This window comes from Ovis canadensis, chromosome 25, assembly GCF_042477335.2.
Source record: "Ovis canadensis isolate MfBH-ARS-UI-01 breed Bighorn chromosome 25, ARS-UI_OviCan_v2, whole genome shotgun sequence".
Classification (NCBI taxonomy): domain Eukaryota; kingdom Metazoa; phylum Chordata; class Mammalia; order Artiodactyla; family Bovidae; genus Ovis; species Ovis canadensis.
This window is the reverse complement of record NC_091269.1, coordinates 19962766-19987285: the sequence shown is the minus strand read 5'-3', so window position 1 is coordinate 19987285 and position 24520 is coordinate 19962766. Positions and strand designations below refer to the sequence as shown.

At 52.2% G+C, this 24520-nt stretch overlaps 1 protein-coding gene across 2 annotated transcripts in view; it reads left to right on the top strand.

The window, feature by feature from the left end:
- PGBD5 (piggyBac transposable element derived 5) overlaps positions 1-24520 on the top strand; it is a 103395-nt gene that overhangs the window by 46800 nt on the left and 32075 nt on the right. For both annotated transcript variants that reach the window (XM_069571549.1, XM_069571548.1), the window contains exons 2-3: positions 9000-9427; positions 14492-14626. In XM_069571549.1, the coding sequence (XP_069427650.1) occupies positions 9000-9427; positions 14492-14626 (563 nt within the window). The remainder of the gene's footprint in view (positions 1-8999; positions 9428-14491; positions 14627-24520) is intronic.

Here is a 24520-nt window from a genome sequence, read left to right as displayed (position 1 = left end):
CAGACAGAGATCCCTGCCTGCAGACTCTACATACACTCCTGGTAACTTCTCCCCCAAGAGTCACTGTAAGTGGCGAAATCATCCTAACTTCCCTGACAATGTCCTAACAGCATCCATGATTTCCTCTGTGTATATCAGCAGCGACCTCTGGCCACGCTCCTTCAGGCCCCCACCACCTGCACAGTTTTCATGGAAGGGTCATTTCACCTGAGCAGCACACTCGGTTCTAAGGATTTCCTTCAGCCGAAAGAAGACCTGCCAAGCCCACGGGATCTGTCAATGGCCAGCTTTCAGTTTTCTCTCCTTCCTCCTGCCTCGGCCCCGCCTCAAAGCCATCCTTAGTCAGAACTTCATCGCGTACGTGGAGGGTCATGAGCAGCCACACAACTAGAGGAACCCACCACCCAGGGAGTCTTAGTTCCATGTGTGGGGGTGGAGGGGCCGGGCGCCGCCTCTTCCCCAGTCTGGGTGACCTTGAGCGGGTTCCTCCCCTAAGCCCAAGCTCCTGCAGCTGTTGAGACGGGCGCTCCAGCACCTCCTTCGTTGGCTCTTGCAGGGTCCATGTGGCCGGTTGCACATTAGTTGTGGTACCTGCTGCCAACAAGACGCTCCAGCAGCATGTCGGTTTTCTGTATTGTCAAGGGCGCACCTGAAGCCTGGGATGGTGACATTCTTCTCATTGCTTCTCCCCCAGCACCTCCCCCAGCACCTCCCCCAGCACCTGGCGGCACGGTCCCTCCCTGTCTCCTTTCATGGAGGAGGGACTGGAATGCTCCGGGGATGGGGGTGCCATGTTAGCTGGAGCTGGCCAGGGCTGGTGGCAAGTTGGGGAGCTCAGTGGGCTCAGCTGAGGCCTCATGAACAGGAGGAAGTAGGTCTGGGGAAGGAGCCTGAGGAGGAAACAGTGCCCCAGGTGGGTGGAGATTGAGCCCAAACCTGGTGTGACTGGAGATGAAGAGCTGTGGTAGGTGTGTTGGTGGCAGGGAAAGCTGGGGAGTGATGGAAGAAGCTGACGCAGCCTCTGGGGGCCCGTCCTCGCCAGCTGTCCTACATGAACTGGGACTGGAGGTGACGGGCCCTGGATGGCTCCTCCCCACCAGGTTCTCCCCAGGTGGGGAAAAACACTTCTGTCCTTTCTGTATCCAAGCAGAGCCTTAAAAATATAGCCTCCTATGAAAAACAGACGCAGCGTCTAGATGAAATACAGAATGCGGTCACCAAGGCTGCTGTTTGGTGACAGCCGTGGGTAACTGCACTCCAGGGAGAGGGACCGGAGCCAGGATGCGGGGCTCTGGGATGCTGTCCGCAGGTGACGGTGCTCCATTTCTGGGTGTCAGCTGTGTGAGAGGCGCCTGAGGCTCTTGACATACGTTGCCCCACTTCATCTTCCCTCCCAATGTGAATTTCACCCTACTGTTACCTTCCCTTTGCTGACACAGAGACGGCAGCTCAGAGTGCTGTGGACTGAATGCTTGTGCCCCCAACTTCCTGTGCTGAAACCCGATCCCTGCCCTGTGATGCTCCCTGCCCTGTGATGCTCCCTGCCCTGTGATGCTCCCTGCCCTGTGACGCTCCCTGCCCTGTGACGCTCCCTGCCCTGTGACGCTCCCTGCCCTGTGACGCTCCCTGCCCTGTGACGATCCCTGCCCTGTGACGCTCCCTGCCCTGTGATGCTCCCTGCCCTGTGACGATCCCTGCCCTGTGACGCTCCCTGCCCTGTGACGCTCCCTGCCCTGTGACGCTCCCTGCCCTGTGACGCTCCCTGCCCTGTGACGCTCCCTGCCCTGTGACGATCCCTGCCCTGTGACGATCCCTGCCCTGTGATGCTCCCTGCCCTGTGATGCTCCCTGCCCTGTGATGCTCCCTGCCCTGTGATGATCCCTGCCCTGTGATGCTCCCTGCCCTGTGATGATCCCTGCCCTGTGATGCTGTGAGGAAGTGGGACTTGGGGAGGTGCTCAGGCCCGGGAGTCTCAGCAGGGAGACACCCGCTGTGAACCAGGAGGTGGCCCTCGCCAGACACTGAATCTGCCTGCATGTGATCTGACCCGCTCTTCTGGATTCCAGAACTGTGAGAAGTAAAATGCTGTTGTCTGAGCCACCCAGCCGGTGGTCTTCTGTTCTAGAAGCCCAAACAGACCAAGACAGGTTAAGGAGTGGGCCCAAGGTCACTCGCCTGCCGAGTCATGGAGCTGGGACCAGTCCAGGGCCTCAACTTAGCTAGATGGCAGCTATTTCAGAATCACGATATGAGACTCACTAATACGATTATTTATATTCCTCAAAATTACTTACAACCAATACAATATTGTAAAGTAATTAGCCTCCAATTAAAATAAATTTAAATTTTAAAAAATTACTTACACCATTGTCTTATTGTTGCATTAGTCTTGGAAGGGCAATGAGGCAAGTTACCAATGAAAAACTGCAAGCCAGAGAAACAGCAGTTTCCCGGAGGTTCAGGTAGACACAGAATCCAGAGCAAGACAGCTCCCCACCCCAGCCCCAGCTGTACACAAGCTCATCCTTAAGACACACCTCCCTCCTCGGCTCGAAGGAGAAGGGAAAGCTGTGGGTTTGGTGGAAGAAGATCTCAGTGGGATGAGCCTGGTGCAGGCCCGGGGGGTTGAGAGTGAGCCTGGTATGGAGGGGCAGAGTGGGCCTGGTTGAGGGTGGGGAGGGGAGCCGGGGCCACGCTTTCTCAATAGTGTCTATGGAAGGGCTCACAGACACAGGAGCCGTCACAGAGTAGCCTTGTCGTCTCCTGGCCTTTGGGTTACTGCCAGCAAGGGGCTGCAGTTACAGTGATGCCTGTGACTCGTCTGACTGACATCTGAGTCTGCTGTGTGGCAGCACTGTGCCAGGCACACAGTTTACAACCTTTCCTGACTTATTACCTCACTACTTATGTCGAGAACCAGATCTGATCAGAGGAGTCAGAGTTCCTTGTTCTGCCTGTACAAATAACGTCTGACTTGATTTCTTTTCACTGAGTCTGAAGAATGGTCTGTGCACCTGAGCTTGACTATAGAAAACTGCTGTTCCAGACAGAGAGGACACAGTAGGTCCTTGGACCTAGGGGAGCCATAGAAGGGCACCCGGGGGGAGGGTGGCTGCCATCCTTTCTTCCCCAGTGGCTGCCTCAGCTCAGTGCACGTGGAGGTGATCACAGCACCTCTGCCCAGCAGTGAACACCCAGGAGATGCTTCAGAGCAGGTTGACTGCTCTGAAGTCAAGACACTGGTGTTGCCTATCACACGTAAGCCTTGTTTTCTGTGGGACAGGTGATTTCTCACGTGTGTGTGTGTGCCTCATGCAGTGAACGTTTCTGAAGGTAGCAGGTCATCCCTTCTCTCTGTACCAGTGCTTTGTCACATGATTTCTTGATCCCTGCCTCCTGTATGATGTCACGAACTTCCATCCATAGTTCTTCAGCCACTCTGTCTATCAGATCTAATCCCTTGAATCTATTTGTCACTTCTACTGTAAGGGATTTGATTTAGGTCATACCTGAACGGTCTATTGGTTTTCCCTACTTTCTTCAACTTAAGTCTGAATTTGGCAACAAGGAGTTCATGATCTGAGCCACAGTCCGCTCCTGATCTTGTTTTTGCTGGCATGTATAGAGCTTCTTCATCTTCGGCTGCAAAGAATATAATCAGTCTGATTTCAGTATTGACCATCTGGTGATGTTTATGTGTAGAGTCTTCTCTTGTGTTGTCGGAAGAAGGTGTTTGCTATGACTGGTGCATTTTCTTGGCAAAACTCTGTCAGCCTTTGCCCTGCTTTATTTTGGACTCCAGGCAAAACTTGCCTGTTTGGCAGTACCAGGCCTTGGTTGTGGCGTATGGGATCCTAGTTCCCTGACCAGGGATGGGACCCGGGTCCCCTGCATTGGGCGCATGGAGTCTTAGCCACTGGACCACCAGGAAAGTCCCAAGCCTTAAGTTTCTTTTCATGTCTCAGACAAGAGGAATACTTTCGTGACAGTGCAGGACATTCCAGTTATATTTTTACGTCTGTTTGATTTGGCCTGGAGAGAAGTTATTTCATTACTTTTAAATCAGTAATTAACAACACTGTGTTTCTCATGTATGCCGCCGCACTGCTGACTAGTTGCACCACAAAGTGCCAGTGTGTGCAAAATGCAAACCTCATCTCAAAATGAAAGTGTCAGTCTCTACAAGGCTGTGCTTCCAAAAGCACGCAAAGCCAGCCTTTTCTTCCAGATGGAGCGGAGCTGGGCGTCAGTGCCGCATGAGGGGTGCCCACTGGCCTTGGGTCTGCTTGGTGCAGTGGGTGGAAGGAGGGAGCAGCAGGAGCGGCTTCCTTGGCACTGGGACCCGCCTCAGTGGGCCTCAGGGCAGACTGGGCAAGACAGGCTATTGTCTGACTTCTCCTCACTCTAGGGTGGTTCTTCAGTTCAAGACAGAGAGGTAGTCTGGCATGCCCAAGGTCACACAGCCAGCAGCTGTGACAGAGAGGAGGAAAAAAGACATCAGAAGATGCAGAAGGGCCAGGAGGAGTTCTCCAGCGGTTTCTTTCAGTTCAGGGAGAGAGTGAGGAAATCAAACCCAACAAGACCCCAAGCCAACTCATCCGAGCTGGGCACCTGGTGCGGGTCTGTCATGCACCCCCTCCCACATCATGCCCGTGACCAAGCGTCTCCCACCCAGGGCTCACCTGGCCACCCCGCCTTGGTGTCCTCGAGGAGGTATGGCCAGTGGTGTGCCAGCCCCATCCTGCCCTGCCCACCCGTTCAGGTCTTCTCTTACACACAGGAGCTCCTGGCCGACCTGACCTGTCCACCAGGCACATCAGCACAGGGGCTATTGTCCTGACACCAGACCCTGCCCGGGGGCTCAGCACTGAAGCTTCCCCTCCCTGGTGAGCGTGGCTCCTTCCTCCACCACTTCCTTTCCATCCACCCTCAGTAGGGATGTGTCAAACACACCATGTAGCGGGCTCCGAGGATGCAAGGTGACACCACAGCCTTGACCTCTGAGGGCGGGACAGCAGAGCAGACAAAGCAAGAGTGAGTTTCGACCAAAACACCCATAGGCTGATGCACACAAGGAGGGAGACCCGGTGAGGGCTGAGATGAGAAGCCCCGTCAGGTGGGCAGGAAAGCCAGCAGGAGGGGACACATAATGAATCTGGAGGCCAGGGGGATGCAGGCCCTGCAGTGGAAGGAGACGCCAGGACCCAGGCCTGGCACCAGCTCTGCTTGTGAGCTCTGTGCCTGCTCGGCATGGAGAGTGGTCCAGAATGAGTCTGGAGGTGGGGCACGCAGGGCCCCAGACCCTAAAGGCTTTGCAAGGAATGTGGACTTGCTTTTAGTGCAGTGAGAAAGCATGAGGGTATTTTCATTAAGCAGGAGAGTATTGTGGTTCAGTTTGTGTTTTTAAAATAATTTCCCTGTTTCCATCAATTTTTTGGGGAGAGGGCATGCCCTTGGGGGAGGCTGTTTTCACTGTTCAGGCCAGAGGCAGCAGCCACGTGCGTTGGGGAGCTGCAGGGGCTGGTTGGTTGCACAATGTGGAGGTGGGCCAGGACGTGCTGTAGGGGAGATAAGGGGTGCAGGAGACCAGGGGTTCATGGTGGTTCAGGTTTCTGACTGAGATAACTGGGGGACTGGCAGGAGGAGCAAAGGGGAGGGATAGTGGGAACCTGGGATTTCAGTCCAGGCACAATTTAAGGGATGAACCTTCGTTGCCTATCCTGTACAAATGAGAGTGAGAAGTGAATGTGGCCGCTGTTGGAAAGAGGCCTCCAACCCCGGGCTCAGGCACCCCACAGCCTCGCTCACCTGTAGTCCTTGGCTGTGCCCAGCACACCTGGAGGACACTGGGTGGGGAGTCAACAGAGGGGCGTGCCTGGGCCACCCACCTGCTCTGCCAGCTCCCTTCAGGAGTAGCCCCAGACCTCACCCACTCCATGTGCAGCAAGGGACCCCCTCAAGTGTGGGCCACGTGCTAACGGTGCTTCACTGGCCCAGCCCTGGGGCCAGCCTAAGCCCTGTGCCCCTTCACACCTCCAGCTGCTCGCCCTCTTGCACAGTCCACCAAATGTGAGCCGTTGGCTCTGGGCACAGGGCCTCTGCACGAGATGGTCTCCCTGCCTGAAAGACTCTGACATCCCCACCCCCAGCCGTCTAGGCTGATGCCTCCACACCCATACAGCCTATCCCACATGGCCCCTTCGGGGAGCCTAGCAGACCTGTCCCCAGGATCTGGATTCGGGGTCGTCTTATGGACACAGCCTCCCGCAGCCAGCCTCACCTGGCCACTCTCCACTGCCTGCTTCCCTGACCACATCAAGAACTTCTGGGGACCGGATACCTCTCTCACTCCATTCTGTTGCTGAGGGGACTGCGACACCCTAGTGTGATACTCCCTGCCACCCTCGAGTGACAGTCTCCTTTACAAACGGGGCGTCTGCTTTTCTAGTTGCTGCTGAGGTGGCTTTCCTCGCTGGGGGTGGACTGGGGTGTCTCTCTGGGGGTGGAGCTTTGCTGAGCGCCTGTCAGTGCCCCTGGTCTGTGGGCCTCTGGGGTCCAGGGTTTGATCCCCTGGAGGATGAGGAAACCAGGTTCGTGGTGGTGATGGGCCTTGAAGGAATGGCATGGTGGCACCATGGAGGGGTGGAAGTGGTAGGGGGAGAGGACTGTGTGAGTATATTAGCTGGACACCAGGATCGACCTGGGCAGGCACTGCTCTTCGCCCCAACCCACAGCCTCCCTGCTCCCTCCCCCATCTCCATGCTACTTTTAACTTTTTGCAAGGTGGAGTCTCCTTCCCCTCCAGAGTTGCTCCTGGCTGTGCTCTGGGACCCTTCTTGGCCCACTGCAGAGGCGGGGGGAGGTCCTGTGGTGTGAGGACTAAGCATCTGGCTTGAGTTGTGCACTTGCTGTGTGCAGCCAGCCACATCCCCGTTGGATGAGAGGATGATGGGGTTTGTAACTACAGGCAGCACCAGGCTACTGGGCTGGCCCTGGGCTCTGTGGGTCAAAGGTCACCGCTGTAAGGACTTAGTGGTGGGTGGCCTTGGGCTTGTCCTCACACTCCTGAGCTCCTGTTTCCTCACCTGCAGCATGGGCTGATGGGAGGACTGCACAGTTAATCCCTGGAAAAACTCTTGGTCAGTGAATCAAAAGTAGGGGAGTCTCATCTTGGCTGGGGATCTGCCCACCTTCAGGACTCTGTTAGTTGATGGCAGGGACCCACTTTCCCTGCCCTCCTTCCCTCCCAGTGACGGCCCATAACAACACTTCACATGTGGAGAATCACAACTACTGAAGAAAGCCATAGAGGCTGCTTGTAAATCGAATTAAATAGTTAAGAGTGTATCTGCTACTTCCTAGTTTCCCATTAAGCAGTTGGCCAGGCCCGGATCTGTTGTGTGAATTCATTTTGAAGTAGCCTGGGAAACAAAATGACTTTAAACATAACTTTTGGAAGAGAAGATTTCATTCTGCTTACTCAGCGTGATGTAGCAATTAAAATGCTGGTTTTCCTCCTTTTTGAGAGCTACCCCTGAATAATTTATGACTTCAGCCACCAGCAGCTATAAGGTTCACTGAAATAAAATTATTTCAAGCAGGGTGGCTGTGGAGCAGAGGCCGTCTTCCCAGCCTCATTGTCCAGTCAGCCTGAGCCGATGCCTGTTGCACCAGGACTGTCTGGAGCCCTTCTAAGAAATGACTGATGAAAGAAGATATGGTGGCCACTCTGCTCTCTGGGCCTTGCTCTCTTCTGTAAAACGAGGCCAACTAAAGCACTCTCTAGCCCTCAGCCCGCCATCTCTGGCTTCCTGTGGCTACCGTCTCTGTAGAGGTCACCTAGTCATAGGTACCTCTGTAGGGCCAGGCACTGCGTTGGGTGCTTTCCCTGCACCCTCCAGTCATCCTGCCCCACAGAGAGCCCAGTGAGGCTGCTCTCACTGTGCCCATTTTACGAACAGGAGAGATGAAATCTGCCCAAGACTGTGCAGTCAGTGAGAAGTAAATTTAGGATTTCACCTCCCAAATCTTCCCATCTGAACTTATTAGTAAGACCTAGGATGTCTCCTGTACATTGTCAGTCTTAGTTTTGCTGTAGAAAAGGTGTTTCTCAGTAGAGAAAGGTTGGGGTGGGGCTTGGGTTAAAGTTCTGAAGAATTTGCACAGCTTTGATTATAAATCATGAGGGTTTCCCTGGTGGCTCAGATGGTAAAGAATATGCCTGCAACGTGGGAGACCTAGGTTCCATCCCTGGGTTGGGAAGATCCCCTGGAGAATCCCCATGGACAGCGGAGCCTGGAGGGCTACAGTCCATGGGGTCACAAAGAGTCAGACACAACTGAGTGACTGAGCACAGCCTAGCACATACAGAGGCAGCGCTTGTCTCCCTTAAGTCTCTACCTACTGTTAGCCTGCTTTACCTGGAGTTGAAAGTGATGTTTCTTAAGGATGTATGTATGTGTGTGTATTTTTAAAGACTGTCTCTGCATCTGTAAAAACTAATTTTATTGCATGGGTGAAATTATCTAAATAAGCCCCTTCAGATTTCTTTACTAATAAATTTAGAGACACCAGGTAGAGACTGCCTGATAAATTGCCGTCACCTGAATGAAATCTTTCAGGCCCCAAGTGGTAAAAAGCATTCCAAAGTCACCTTAATTTATAGGGAAATGAGAGCCAGAAAGACCTGCCGAGCTCTTTGTTCAGATTTCAGTGTGCCTTTGGGTCTCCGCTGCCCTCCCTGTGCGTCTCTCTCTTCTGATCATGTTTCCGCGTTTGCCAGGTCTGTGGGGGTGGACAGGGAGGCGTGTGCAGGATTCAGGGGAGACACGGGGCCCAGAGAGCAGGAGCGGGGTGTCCTGTCTGGAGGGTGGGCAGGACGGCTTCCAGATGGGTGTCTGGGTCCTCCCGGGAGGGCGTGGGGGGGGGGTGGCGCTCGGGCGGAGGCCCAGTTCGGGGACGCGGTGGCCGCAGCAGTAGCGCTTGGCCTGCCTGTCCAGGTCCCACCCGGAAGATGCCCCCCAGCGCCAGCGCCGTGGACTTCTTCCAGCTCTTCGTCCCTGACAACGTCCTCAAGAACATGGTGGTGCAGACCAACCTGTACGCCAAGAAGTTCCAGGAGCGGTTCGGGAGCGACGGCGCCTGGGTGGACGTGACGCTGCCGGAGATGAAGGCGTTCCTGGGCTACGTCATCTCCACCAGCACCTCCCACTGCGAGTCGGTCCTCAGCATCTGGAGCGGCGGCTTCTACAGCAACCGCAGCCTCGCGCTGGTCATGAGCCAGGCCCGCTTCGAGAAGATCCTCAAGTACTTCCACGTCGTGGCCTTCCGCTCCAGCCAGACCACACACGGCCTCTATAAGGTCCAGCCCTTCCTGGACTCCCTGCAGAGCGGCTTCGATTCTGCCTTCAGGCCTTCCCAAACCCAGGTGAGGCCGTGGGCCCCGGGCTGGGCCTCCCGGGGTGGCAGCGGGCAGGGAGGCGGTGGTGACCGTGGCTTCCCCCATCCCGCCTGTACCCCAAGGTCACTTTCCGGGGAATCCCTGCGCAGCCACAACCCCTCCCGTCCCCATCTGATCAGAGGAAGGTGATGGAAGAACGGCCCCAAACCGCATTTAGCATTCTGCTCCGAGTTCGTTTCCCTCCTCATTTCTCCTCGTCCTCCCTCTCCATTAATTACCCTTTCTTTCTCAGCTGTGGTTTGCAGGGTAGTGTTCGTTTTCTTGTGTTCTCTGAGTACCGTGCTCACCTGCTGGTGATGAAGGAAAGCGAGCGGCCTTCTAGGGGTGCAGGGAAGGAGACTGGGGTCCAGCGTTCTCAGACCGGGGGAGTGGCTCAAGCACTGGGTACCCAGCGTGCATGGAGAGTGAGTGTCTTTGAGGGGGTTGCAGCCAGCTGTCAGCCATGACCTTGACTGTTGCAGCCCCTCACCTTCCTCACTACCTAAATGGGGCTGTGTTTGCTCTCAGTTCCTGGCTCCCAGCCCTAGCCTCTGAAGGACTATGGCAGTCGCATTTGGCCGTGGTGACAAAGTTCCAGAAGTCATCCTCAAAGTTGCTCGGCTGGTGTGGTAAACTGACAAGGTGACTCTTCCCAGAGATTGCTCTACCAAATCATCAGGAGGTTCCTGGCCTAAGTGAAGCAGACTTGTTCCATATGGAGATAAAACTCTTACTTCTCTTTCATTTGTACACTTAAACTTCCTTATGCTTTTCCTTAAGGACCTTTATAATGAGCCTCAAGCTCTTTTCGCGGTTCTCTTAGAGATACCCTCCAAATTCCCTAGCCTATATTCACTGCACAGGGATTTAGCATGGGGTTTCTGTGGGGAAGATAAAGCATGGGGTTTCTGTGGGGAAGATAATGCCCTCTCTGCCTTTGCAGGCTTCCCAGCTCCAGGGCCCCCTGTGATTCCTGGTTTCCCAAATCCTGCCGCTATTTACAGGGCAGCAAATGCTGTTTGATCTTGGCCTTCACTTTCCTTCTTACCAAGACATGGGGTCTTAGGGGACACAACCTCTGCCTTATATAACCGGCCCTACAGGACCAAGTACAGGGCTGGGTGTGGTTTGTTTGTTTCATTGAATGTTTGCTTGGCTGAAAATGAGCCAAACCAGAGACACACTGGCTGGGACACAAGCGGAAACAGCAATATTCTGGCCATACTGAAGTCAAACATCAGAAGAGCTGCTGCAGAGGTCTGAGTGCTTGCTGAGTCTAAGTGTCTTTTGAGAGTTGACCAACCAACTCCTTAGGTGATTAGTATTTAACAGCCTGAAGATGAGGCTGCCGAAGGCCCTTCCAGCCCCTAGACAAGCATACCCGTGATTATACCCGTGTTTGTTGTGTGCCTGCCAGGTATCAACCCCATGCTGTCTGATCCTTCTGGAGCAGCAGCATCGGACAGTGAGACCTACATCCCAGGCGACCCCCACGGCCACCTGCGTGTGTGGCCCTGGGGTCTGCTTGGCCGGTGGGCACCTGCAGCACCCACTAGCAAATTCTGAGCTGTGTGGGCTCACCCCCTCCCAGCCCACACAGGGGTGCTGTGATGGGGCAGTGCTGCCCCCCAGATCTTGCCCTCCTGTGCCCGCAGACGGCTGTGAAGAGAGACCCTGAAGAGGTGGTCACTTTATTCTTGCTGCCCTCATCTTTCCTTTGGATCCAGTTGATGACACTGAAACAAGAGGGACTGACGTGAGCTTTAGATTGGGAAGTGGCTCTCTGGCCGTGTTAGGTTCTTTTTTTTTTTCCCTCCCTTTGCTTTTTTCTTTTTTAAATTTTATTTAGTTTTTCGCCTTTGTACTTGCAAAGGTATTTGTTCTTGCTGCTACCATTTTCCATCCCATGCTCTATGTGGTGGTCTGGATCCCAGCAGGAAACAAATGCTGTGTTCTAGAAGGGCAGTTACAGAGAACTGGAAGCAGGGACTGTGGGCATTCAGGGTTCAGGCGGATCATCAAGGTGGAGATCCCTTGGGCTGGCAACAACAGGAAGCTGCAGTGCTGAGGAGGGAGAGCAATGGCTTCAGCCTGAGGGGCCGGATGGCACAGGCAGGCAGGCCTCTAGTCTCTTGTTCATCCCTCTCTTGTAGCCACAAAAGGCAGGCCCTGGGGGCAGGGGCCCCGGATGTGGTTTATAAGAGGTTGCCCTCCAGGCCCCAGTGCAGGGTGGGAAAGTGGGAAGGGAGTCTGGGAGGCAAACAGTACCTAGTACAGACCACCCAACAGACAGAACTTGAGGCAGAGGGGAAATCAGAATCCCTGGGGTCAGCTTTCCAATGTGCTGATGACCACCTGGAATTTCCTCTTCCTCCCAACTCTGGGCCCCCAGAGTTGAGCCAGCTCTGTCAGGAGGCTGTCAGATAAAGGGGATGAGACCAGTAAGTGTGCGTGTAGTGTGTGGAGCACCCTCAGGCCTTCCTATGAGCTGCGGTCCTGCCAATGTGGGCTGTTGACCTGGTGGCTCTGGGCACACGCTCAGCCCCTGCCGTGAAGGCCGCCTCATCCTTACACACAGAAACATCAGCATCACATGTGTCTTTGTTAAGTGAATCAAAGGAAACTTCCAAGCTTTCCTGGCTTTCCAGGTGGCTCTGAAACATTCCATTCAAGGAGAAGGTGTGTGTGCGAGTCCCGCCCCCCTCCCCTGAGGGCTCAGGGCTCTGTGGACGGGACTTCACTCTACCTGTGAGACCAGTGGGAACAGCCCCTCTTCCGTCTCCACCAGACATGTGGCTGCTGTGTTCCTGACTCCCAGGAGTGGCTCTGCATCCCCACCGTACACACACCCCACCTCAGCACACAGCACCCTCACACACACCCTCTGCCCTGCAGTCTCCTTTTTATTCCAGCAAATGTGACTCTTTGGGTGAGTTTACACAGTCTCCAGAGGGTCCCCAGAATCGACCTGTAACCCAGGCTGTGGTATGTGCCCACGCACGAGTATTCATACACAGATGCTGAACGGGGAGACTGCATGCGACTTCTCAAGCCTGGGGGCAGGTTAGTTAGAGGAGGATCTGGGGAGGGCTTGTGAAAGTGCGCGACTGCCTTGTCCCCCTGCTCAGTGCCTGCCCCTCACCCGAGCCGTCACACGAGGAGGGCCTGAGGACACAGCACTGGCTGAGGTGGAGGTGGCGCTGGCGCCCTGCGGCCTGGCGGGGAGGAGGCAGTGTTTGGAGCTGTGTAGAGCGCCCTGCCCTGCACTGTGACTGCCCCACATTCCCGCAAGGAGGGTGGGAAAGAGGAGAAGCCACGGAGGCCAGGAGCTGCTGCTGACTCTCTTACTTTGGTGAAACACCTTATGAAATATGAGTTTGAATGGATTCTGTGCTGTGGTGAGTGCAGATGGAATAGAGGACAGCGGCTTTCTGAAGAGCTGGGGGGCCTCATCTTCCCCACTCGGCTCCATCCGCCGCTCCCCCAGCCCATGTGTGGGACTTCCGGCCATCCTTTTAGAGTGGATCCGAATGGGCTTTGCATATTTGATGAGCTGCGTGGAGCTGGGCATGGGTCAGCTTCTCCAGTCTCCCCTTCATGAGCTCAAGGCGAGGCAGGCCTTGTTCAGCAGCTCCTGCCTCCAGCAGTAGAAAGCTGCAAGGGCTGGTGTGCATGCCTGAGACCCAGCACTGCAGGGCAGTTATTTCTCAAGTGGAACTCAAGCCAACACTAATAGGAGAATGGAGGGCTACTGCCCATGTCACAGTTGGTGAGTGTTAATCTCTGTTCTGCCGTCATCAGGGCACGTTATCACGTCACCTGGGAGCTTGTTGGAAATGCAGAAACTCAGGCTCTGCCCCAAACTTACTGGAACAGAAGCCACATTTCAGTAAGATTCCCAGGTGACTAGTTTGTTCATTCAAGTTGAAAAGCCCTGATGGAGAGTGGCGTTGGCTCACAGTGGCCAGGTATTTTAGACTCGGAGGACCATGTGGTCTGTGTTCGGAGCTTGTAGCCTGAAAGCAGCTACTGACAATACATCAGCGAAGGGCATGGTGGGTTCCTGTAAAACTTGATTTACAGCAGGGAGTGGGCTGGGCTGCGGTTTGCCAGCCCCTGATCCAGAGAGTTGGGAAGAGTTCTTGGAATCATAGTGTTTCTAGCATTCTGTCAGTACATTTCAGTGAACCACACATACGTACCAGTTTGTAAGTACGCTTGAAATTGGATTGGAAGGGAAGTGTAGCAGGTTCCTAAAATTTACCCGCAAGTCTCCCCCAATGCTTTAGCTTGCAAAAACAGAACTTGAAACACCTCTGGAACTTGTTTTTATTGTGCCGTTTCTTTTTGCTTCATTGTCTTATAACTGAAAAAAAAAGTCCTGTTATCATGCCATTAAAAAGCAGGAAGAGATGCAGTGAGTTTAAAAATTGTCTGGGGAGTCCCAGGTCAGAAAAGACGTGATGACCTGGGGGAGAGCCAGAGGCTGGGTCACGGAAACGAGGGAACTGGGTCATTTCAGGAATGGTTCTTAAAAAGAGAACGTTTGACTTGGGAAAAAGAAGGTCACGGGCTAGTGTGAGAGCTGTTCAGAAAACCTAAAGAAATCACGTGTTTGTCTCCATTTCTCACAGGGGACAACTCAGGTCAGTAGGTCTAGGTCAGATGTAGATCAGCTTTCAGTCAGTGAGCAATTGGAACGTCCATCAGTGGGAAGGTCTTCCTTGAAAGGAAGTAGCTGCCCTCCGCGGGCATGTTTAGCTGGGAGGTCCCTCTCCCAAGTGAGAGTTTGGACTGAGGACCTTAACGCCAATAACTAAGTATCATGATGATTTCCGTTCACTAGGTACTGGCTAAGTGCTTCGAGTACCGTTTCTTACTTAACCCTCCCCCAACTGAGAGAGACCCAGGGACACTCAGGATCAGAGAAATAAAGTAACTTAGCCAAGGCCACACAGCTGATCAAAGGCAAAGACTGGATCTGAGCCCAGATCTGATGAGCCCCTGAGCTCATGCTGCCTTCCTGAGTCTCTGCTTCGCCTTTCCCGGCAGGTGCTACATGAACCCCTGATTGACGAGGACCCCGTGTTCATTGCCACATGCACGGAGAGGGAGCTGCGGAAGAGGAAAAAGCGGAAATTTAGCCTCTGGGTCCGGCAGTGCTCTTCCACCGGCTTCATCATCCAGGTGAGCTCTGGGCCGGCCCCGGAGGGCAGGGAGGATTTGGTAACCAATGAGCTTGCTCACTTACCCTGTTAGTGAACAGGGTGGATGCTTGACAGTGAACGCTTGACTGGATGCTGCAGCTGAGGCTGGCTTGGGCTGCTCTCTTCCTTGCAGGGGAACGGGGGTAGCTGGCGCTGTCCCCTGCATGTACCTTCATGCCCACCCCAGCCCCTCTGATTAAATAACAGCTGTAAACACAGATCAGGGCTCAGTACCTGCAGTGTAAGCCAGCGGCTTCACCAGAACGGCGGGCACAGAGGTGGCTGCCGTGACTCTTGAGAGCACCCTGTGTAATGTCCCAGAATGGCCCCCAGCCCCCACCGAGTCCCTGTCCTCCCTTCCAGTCCCGAGGACTCCTCCTTGGGGCTGCAGTGGCCTTAGGAGCTCGATTCTCTGAGCCAGCCATGCCATCTGTTCCCTGCTCTGCTCTTCTCTTTTGGAAGAGGTGGCCAAGCTCTGCTGTAGGAACAGCGTTAGATGTTGAGCTCCTGGAGCAGGCAGGGGGCAGAGCACACAGGAGGAAGTGGGGCTGGCAAAGCAGACCCCGCCTCACTGCCCTGCCAGGCTGCAGCGCCAGGCCCAAGGCATGAGGGTTGGCATACCTCCTGCCCCCACAGGAAAGGAGTCATAGGAAGGTTAAGCTGAGCATCTCCTCTGGATGTGCCCCCATGCATGTGCCGCGCAGCAGCCCACCTTCCCCTTGGGCTTCAGGGCCTCAGGTGAGGCTGGGCCTGGGGTCTCCAGCTGGCCTCACCTACAGGCTGCAGACTGTTTTCACAGGGACCCACCCCAGAGTGGAAACCACTCTGGACGTACCGCCTGGGCTCTCCGTTCCCGCACAGTGCCTGCCAACTCTATAGTATCCTTTGTGGTGACACTGCTCTGGGGATCGGGGAGTCCATTTCACTGTACGTATGACATTCAGTCCTTCTTTGAATAAATTCTTACTGAGTGCTGTTGCCTGCAGCATCGGGCCAGACAGTGACATCATGGCTCTGCCTTCTTAGGAGTCTGCCTGTGTGGCTTTTGTTTTTTTTGTTTTTTTTGTTTTCTTTTTTTTTTTTTTGAACCCCCCTCGCACCTCCCTCCCCATAACATCTTTCTGGGTCATCCCCATGCACCAGCCCCAAGCATGCTGCATCCTGCGTCAGACATAGACTGGCGATTCAATTCACATGATAGTATACATGTTAGAATGTCATTCTCCCAAATCATCCCACCCTCTCCCTCTCCCTCTGAGTCCAAAAGTCCGTTATACACATCTGTGTCTCTTTCCCTGTCTTGCATACAGGGTCGTCATTGCCATCTTCCTAAATTCATGCCTGTGTGGCTTTTGATAGAATGTTCACAGGTGGGTCCTGTGTACCTCTGGTGCCATTTCCTTTTTACTGTAAATTTAATGAGTAGCGAGGAAGCAGGACCATTCCCTGCAAGGCCGCAGGTCTTCTTCTCACTGTGTGTGCAGTTTCCTTCCAGTTTCTGTGAAATCTATAAAATCCCCGTCTATAAAGTAAAGGGTTTGAATTGGTACCTTGAAGTTTCCTTTTATTTCTAAAACTCTCTGGTTCTAGGAGGCTTTGTGCAGCTTGAGGGTTTGAATTTAGAAGCCAGAATTGAAGCTGGCAGCTCCTGTCCTTGGTCTTGCCTCCACTGTGGCCGAAGCAACAGGAAGCCCCATTTGCGCAGACGCCCTTGGTTTCACCCGTCTCACAGCAGGGGAGTGAGGACTTCCTTAGCCCCCCCACTTCTCTGATCCAGAGGAAGGTGCCTGTGGTGGCAGCAAAGTAGGGAGGGACACCTCTGCCTGCAGAGGACCCACGTGGCCTGGGGACAGTGGTCTTTTAGCATCCTGACCTTGTCTTGGTTCCCCAGGCCCTAACTCTGGTTAGGCAGTAGCCTGGGAAGATCCAGCCGTGGTGCGAGGGGCAGGGGGTGCCTTCCACCCCCTGAGCCTTCATACTTGCATCTCCTCTGTTCTTACACCCCCTACGTTTCCCAGATGAGGTGGTCAGTACTGCTCTGTCCAGGGGTCCCTCCTAGGTCCTGAGGCCCAGCTCTGCTGCTTTCTGTGTGAACTGAGCTGACTCCCAGTTGCCCTGGATATCAGTGTCCTTATCTGTAGAGTGAAGGGATGGGGTAACTTAATCAGTGAGGCCCCTTCCACTGCAGAGTTCTGTGATTCTTATCTTTTTTAGCATTATATGGGGTAATGTATGCAAGCATGTTTTCTTCATTTTAATTTGTTAAATAAATTATTCTAAATGATTTTATCCACTGGAGAATCCAAGCGGCTGAACCTAAAGAGACTGTGGCCAGCCTGCTGCCCCAGTGGCCCTCTGCCCCCTGCTGTTCTCTCACTGGTAGCAGACGGAGGCTGGCTGATGGCATGCAGCAGACGTGGTAGGTGAAGGGGCTGGAAAGAGGGTGCGCTGGTTCTCCTCCGGCCTCTCCGCCCTGACCATGAGCAAATGTCCAGGCTGGATCACTGGAGCTGGGAAGCCACGTGGAACAATGTATCACATGCCCCTGGGCACTGTGGTGGTTTGTTACACAGTAGCAGAACTACCTCCAGCCTGCCAGTTAGGGTCTGCAAAGCTGACCAGTAACTTTCTTATTTTTACCTGTCATGGACTCAGCTGATACCTGGAAGGGACGAGGGTTTACAGGTGTTTTTCTGGGGAGACTAAGGCCTGGTTTTGGCTTTATGGTGTCATTCAGCCAAGACTTAAAGGTGTGCTGGCTGGACTGCGTGCTTTTGAGGTAAGTCCAGATGATTAGCTCCACTTGAAAGATTCCAGACCAAGGGTTAAGTGGGAAAAGTATTCCAGATTGGTCAGTGATTTCTCAAGTGGTCCCAGTAAAGGTCAGCTCCAACCCTCAGATGAGCGAGTACGTCCCCACAGAGCACCTGCATAAGGAGGGAAGCGAACAGCTAGCCAGACAGTGCTGTTGAAAGGGAGGGTGCCAGGAAGAACCCCAGTGTTTTTAATGCCTTATATGTCCACTGCTCTTGAGTTCATTTAAAGGGGAATCATATAAAAGTGATTAAAAGTCCTGTGTGATATAACTCATGAAGAGACTGTAGGGAGGTATGTGGAAGAAGAGATGAAATTAACTATATTATCCTGAAAATTAACAAGTTAATATCTTTCACTCCTTGGAGTGCAAGAGGCAGGGAGTGAAAAGTTCCCAGGAGAAAGAAGGCATCAGAGAAGGAGTGGTCACTTCAGAGACAGACTTAGACCCTCATGGAGCTGCCGTCCCAGTCGGTGAGGTGGTACTGCTTCATCTGTCCTCAGATCTCCCCTCTAGCCCTCCTTCCAGAAGCCTTGTACGTGGGGTCTGACTCGTGGTGGGCCTGCTCCCCCCTCTGACAATTGTAGACTTGCGCTGAAGGCCTGCTTACTGTGAAGTGCTTGGCCCTAAGATCTCTATCTTGCTGTCACCGTGCGCCAAACACTGGAAAACAGATCAGCAAGTGGCAGTGCCAGCCTGCAGTGCTCGGGGCTGAGGAGCAGCCACATGAGGCCCTCCACTTTTCCCTGTGAAGGAGACCGCTGCCTGTAGCAGTAGGCCCTTGGGCTTCTGATAATCTGGCAAGTTGTCATATATGTGAGTGGGGAGGGTGAAATTTGTATGGTGTATGTGGGCCTATTCTGAAGGAGCGTATCTTTTTTTTACTGGGATAAAATAAACATAACATAAAATTGACCATTAAGTGGCATTAAGCACGCTCAGTGTGTTGTGCAGCCATCACTGCCATCCGTTTCCAGAACTTCGTCATCATCCAGAACAGCTGGGAGCCCCTCTCTTAGTAAGGGAACGATACCCTGTCGCACAGACGGAGTGAACTCCCTGCAAGCAAAGCGCCTTTCAGATGCAGCGTGGATGCTGCTGCAGCTCGGGGGAGGGTCACCTGGCACCATGGTCTGGTTGAATGTTCAGCACTGGTCACTCTCCCTGAGTCAGGCTGCTCTGTCTGCTGTGCCTGTGGGACTCCTAGTAACGGGAGGTGAGTGGCCAGGACGGTGTATGTACTTGGCCCCTGGTCCCAGCACTGTCACCCTCATTCCATGCACGAGGAGTGCTTTTGGTCACCTGTAGCGTTCCCAGGAACTCTGCGTCAGACTCAGACAGCGCTGGTGTCGCAGGATGCCCATGAGTGCCTGTTCCTCCCCTCTTTCCCAAGCTGGCCTTTCTGGTTTTACCTTCTGGCATGAGCAGGGTTCAGAGGCTGTGATGGGTAATTTTGTGCCAGTTTGGCTGGGTCACAGTACCCAGATAGTTGGTCAAACACTATTCTGGATGTCCCAGAATACCCAGTGGAGGTATTTATAGATGAGATTAACATTTGGATCAGTAGACTTTGAGTAAAGCAGATTGCCCTCCATCATGTGGGTGGGCCTCATCAAATCAGCTGAAGGCCTAAATAGAAAGGAGAGGAAATTTTGCCAGCAAGACGGCCTTGGATGTGAACTGCAACTCTAACCTGGGTCTCCAGCCTGCCAGGCTGCTCTGAGATTTTGGACTTAACAAACCTCCATAATCAGACAATCAGTTTCTTGAAATAAATACCTATATCTCTTGATAGATGGATAGGACTCTCTCAATATATCTTTGTCTCCATCCTGTCATTTCCACTGCAGAGGGATTTCTGCTTGCCACTGACTCACACGGCCTGTGTGTGTCTCAGGTCTCCTGGATTCTGAACTCGTGGCGGGCAGGGACCATGATGGCTTCTTGAACCTTGCCTCTCTAGAGCCTAAGGGGTTTGCCAGCTTTTTTTTTTTTTTTTTTTTCCTTCCAAAGTCAAAGACATTCCTGTTATCAAAAAGCTTACAATATAGACAAGAAAACAAGACCTCTATGAAGGAAAACCTAAGTGAAGATTGCTTTCTAAGGACACTTTATGGAATTAGTGTTGTGCTGGGCACTGAAGGCCTGGAGGTGAACGGAACCGTCATGGCCTCCCTCGTAGGAGAGGCAGAAGATGAAAAATATTCGTGAGGAATAAAGACAATGGAATACTACACAGCTAGAAAAAGGAATGAAATAATGCCATTTGCAGCAACATGGATGGACCTAGAGACGGTCACACTAAGTGAAGTGAGCCGGACAGAGAAAGACAAATATCTGATATTGCTTACATGTGGAATCTAAAATATGATACAAATAAACTTATCTATGAAACGGAAATGGACTCCCAGCACAGAGACAGACTTGTGGTTGACAAGGGGGAGAAGGGTAAGGAAGGGCAAGATTGGGAGTTTGCAGTTAATCTGGTGCAAACTGTTATAGGATGGATAAACAACAAGGTCCTGCGGCATAGCACAGGAAACTATATTCAGGATCCTGCGATAAAATGTAATGGAAAAGAATGTGTGTATGTGTAACTGAGTGACTTTGCTCTACAGTAGAAATTAACACAACATGGTAATTCAGCTATACTTAAAATATCAGTTAAAAAAATATTCCTACGTACAGTATGAATGATGCAGTCCTGGAGGGCTGTGAGGCTGTTGGAGGGCACCTGTGAGGCTAAGAAAGGCTCCTGGGGTGCAGAGACCAGGGCATGTGGCGCCCTAATGGGAGAGCGGACCACGAGGGCAGACACTGAAGGGACAGGCAGGAGCCAGGGTTACTCACTGCAGGCCAGCCCTGAGCATGGCCTCCGAGCAGGAACACCTAAGAGGCTGAGTCTTTGATCCCAAATCGCAAGGCTGATAGGTGGGGGCAGGAATTTGAGCGCAGGTGCTGGCTGGCTCCCTGTGCTGTGGGCACTGTTCCCAGGAGCCCCTCAGAGGGGGAGGAGGAGGTGCCCTGCAACCCCGCTGGGGGCCAGGGTGTGTGAGTGCAGCATCTGAAACACGGCTGATGTCTCTGACACCCACAAAGAGGATTTCCATGCCTTCGAAGTGTCCATTTCAGGAAAATGAGATGACCCACAGCATGTTTCTGTCCACAGTGAACAATCCTCAAAGCTGGTGGAGGCCCTTCATCCTCTGGGGTGCCCACACCCTGGGGTACTCGTCACAGATCCCACGGAGGAGCTTTAGGCTGTGTGACTTCATGTTTTGACAGCAGTGGAATAAGCATGCGGGAAATCGTTTGTGACATGAGGCTCTGACAATACTGAGATGGTCTTGCTCCCTAGGCACAAGTGTTCTGTGCTCTGAGACTGCAGCTGATGCCTTCTTTTTGCAAAACTGCTGCCATTTTCAGATCAGAGGCGTGTGGGGCACTGCAGAGAGTGTCTCTGTGTCACGGGCCTGCTGGGAGCTGCCTGGCCCAGCAGGCACCTGCGTGTGCCTTTGTCTGCACTCCCAGTGAGCTGAGTGAGGGTGAAAGGAGAGGCTTATTCATAAGGGTACATATCCAGTTCAGGGGAGTCATGTCAACAGGTGGCTGGGCTCCTCAGTCTGGGGCACTGAGGTCACTTGTCCTGGAAGCCTTGTGTCCCTTCTGTGGGTGCAAAAGGAGACCATCTCCATGGAGACTATTGTTCTGTCTGTACTGTCAAAAAGGTTGAGAACACAGTGGGAAAAACCAACCGATCGTGTAGTTAATGCTGTGCTGGCCTATGGGGATTTGTTTAGCCCTGAGACTCTTTGAGGGGAAAAGAAAAGAATCTCCTAATTAAAATTTAAAAAAAAACAAAAACTGATATGATCAACAAGGCCGAGTTCTCCCATTTGAATGTGTTGAGCTAGGCCTCCTGCCAGGACAGTTGAGACCCAGGGTCCCTTTCGAGGGACGCGGTGAGGGGAGGGGCACCTGGCAGAGGTGGGTGTGGCTGAGCATGGGGGCCCCACGTGGAGCTCTATTAGGGGCCAGTGCTGCACTTGCAGAGAACGGCCAGTCTCCGGAGGGTCGGGTGCGGGGTGCCGAGTCAGGTAGAACCATTCTGGACAAACATGGTCTCTCGCTCATTGAGTGCACCTGCCCTGGAGCAGTGAACTTCAGAAGCCAGAAATCAAAACGGAGACCTCAGGCCAGTGGACCCTGCCGCCTGCCCCGTACACAGCACCAGGTGTGTCCAGGGGCCCCAGGAAGTATCCATGAGGGGCCCCACACCTTGTGTGGCTGGACCAGCAGCTCTGGAAGCCCCTCCTCCCTTCAGTCTAAGCCATGGTTTATGAGCTGCTTCTGCAGTTCAGAAAAGCACAGTTTACATATGTGGAGTATTCGCCTCCAGCCAGGTCCCACACTCAGGCACACTACATGGCATCCCTCATTTTCATAACCACCTGCCCCTATTTCATGGTGAGAAACCAGGGCCCAGAGAGATTTGCTGCCTCATCTAAAGTCTCAGCCTCAAGGGGCAGACCTGGAATTTAAACCCCGCCTTCCCAACCCTGGAGCCCACCCTCCGGACCACTGAGCCATGATCTGTCCCCAGGGAGAGAACTGTTCTTTTAGCCCAGGGGTCCCCAACCTTTTTGGTACCAGGGACTGATTTCATGGAAGATAATTTTTCCAGATGTGGGTGATGGTTTCATGTTGATTCAAGTGTATTACATTTATTACGCACTTTATTTCTGATCTAATGCCACCACTGATCTGACAGGAGGTGTGGTCAAACAGATGGCAAGAGTGAACGTCAACATTCTAGGAATCAGTGAACTAAAATGGACTGGAATGGGTGAATTTAACTCAGATGACCATTATATCTACTACTGCGGGTAGGAATCCCTCAGAAGAAATGGAGTAGCCATCATGGTCAACAAAAGAGTCCAAAATGCAGTACTTGGATGCAATCTCAAAAACGACAGAACGATCTCTGTTCATCTCCAAGCCAAACCATTCAATATCACAGTAATCCAAGTCTATGCCCCAACCAGTAACTCTGAAGAAGCTGAAGTTGAATGCTTCTATGAAGACCTACAAGACCTTTTAGAAGTAACACCTAAAAAAGATGTCCTTTTCATTATAGGGGACTGGAATGCAAAAGTAGGAAGTCAAGAACACCAGGAGTAACAGGCAAATTTGACCTTGGACTGCGGAATGAAGCAGGGCAAAGACTAATAGAGTTTTGCCAAGAAAATGCACTGGTCATAGCAAACACCCTCTTCCAACAACACAAGAGAAGATTCTACACATGGACATCCACAGATGGTCAACACCGAAATCAGACTGATTCTATTCTTTGCAGCCAAAGATGGAGAAGCTCTATACAGTCAACAAAAACAAGACCAGGAGTTGACTGTGGCTCAGATCATCAACTCCTTATTACCAAATTCAGACTCAAATTGAAGAAAGTAGGGAAAATCACTAGACCATTCAGGTATGACCTAAATAAAATCCCTTATGATTATACAGTAGAAGTGAGAAATAGATTTAAGGGCCTAGATCTGATAGATAGAGTGCCTGATGAACTATGGAATGACGTTCGTGACATTGTACAGGAGACAGGGGTCAAGACCATCCCCATGGAAAAGAAATGCAAAAAAAGCAAAATAGCTGTTTGGGGAGGCCTTACAAATAGCTGTGAAAAGAAGAGAAGCGAAAAGCAAAGGAGAAAAGGAAAGATATAAGCATCTGAATGCAGAATTCCAAAGAATAACAAGAAGAGATAAGAAAGCCTTCTTCAGCAATCAATGCAAAGAAATCGAGGAAAACAACAGAATGGGAAAGACTAGAGATCTCTTCAAGAAAATTGGAGATACCAGGGGAACATTTCATGCAAAGATGGGCTCGATAAATGACAGAAATGGTATGGACCTAAGAGAAACAGAAGATATTAAGAAGAGGTGGCAAGAATACACAGAAGAACTGTACAAAAAAGATCTTCATGACCCGATAATCATGATGGTGTGATCACTCATCTAGAGCCAGACATCCTGGAATGTGAAGTCAAGTGGGCCTTAGAAAGAATCACTATGAACAAAGCTAGTGGAGGTGATGGAATTCCAGTTGAGCTATTTCAAATCCTGAAAGATGATGCTGTGAAAGTGCTGCACTCAATATGCCAGCAAATTTGGAAAACTCAGCAGTGGCCACAGGACTGGAAAAGGTCAGTTTTCATTCCAATTCCAAAGAAAGGCAATGCCAAAGAATGTTCAAACTACCGCACAATTGCACTCATCTCACATGCTAGTAAAGTAATGCTCAAAGTTCTCCAAGCCAGTCTTCAGCAATGTTCAAGCTGGTTTTAGAAAAGGCAGAGGAACCAGAGATCAAATTACCAACATCCGCTGGATCATGGAAGAGGCAAGAGAGTTCCAGAAAAAACATCTATTTCTGCTTTATTGACTATGCCAAAGCCTTTGCCTCTGTGGATCACAATAAACTGTGGAAAATTCTGAGATGGGAATACCAGACCACCTGACCTGCCTCTTGAGAAATCTGTATGCAGGCCAGGAAGCAACAGTTAGAACTGGGCATGGAACAACAGGCTGGTTCCAAATAGGAAAAGGAGTATGTCAAGGCTGTATATTGTCACCCTGCTTATTTAACTTCTATGCAGAATACATCAATGAGAAATACTGGACTGGAAGAAACACAAGCTGGAATCAAGATTGCTGGGAGAAATATCAATTACCTCAGATATGCAGATGACACCACCCTTATGGCAGAAAGTGAAGAGGGACTAAAAAGCCTCTTGATGAAAGTGAAAGAGGAGAGTGAAAATGTTGGCTTAAAGCTCAACATTCAGAAAACGAAGATCATGGCATCTGGTCCCATCACTTCATGGGAAATAAGTGGGGAAACAGTGGAAACAGTGTCAGACTTTATTTTGGGGGGCCCCAAAATCACTGCAGATGGTGACTGCAGCCATGAAATTAAAAGACGCTTACTCCTTGGAAAAAAAGTTATGACCAACCTAGATAGGATATTCAAAAGCAGAGACATTAC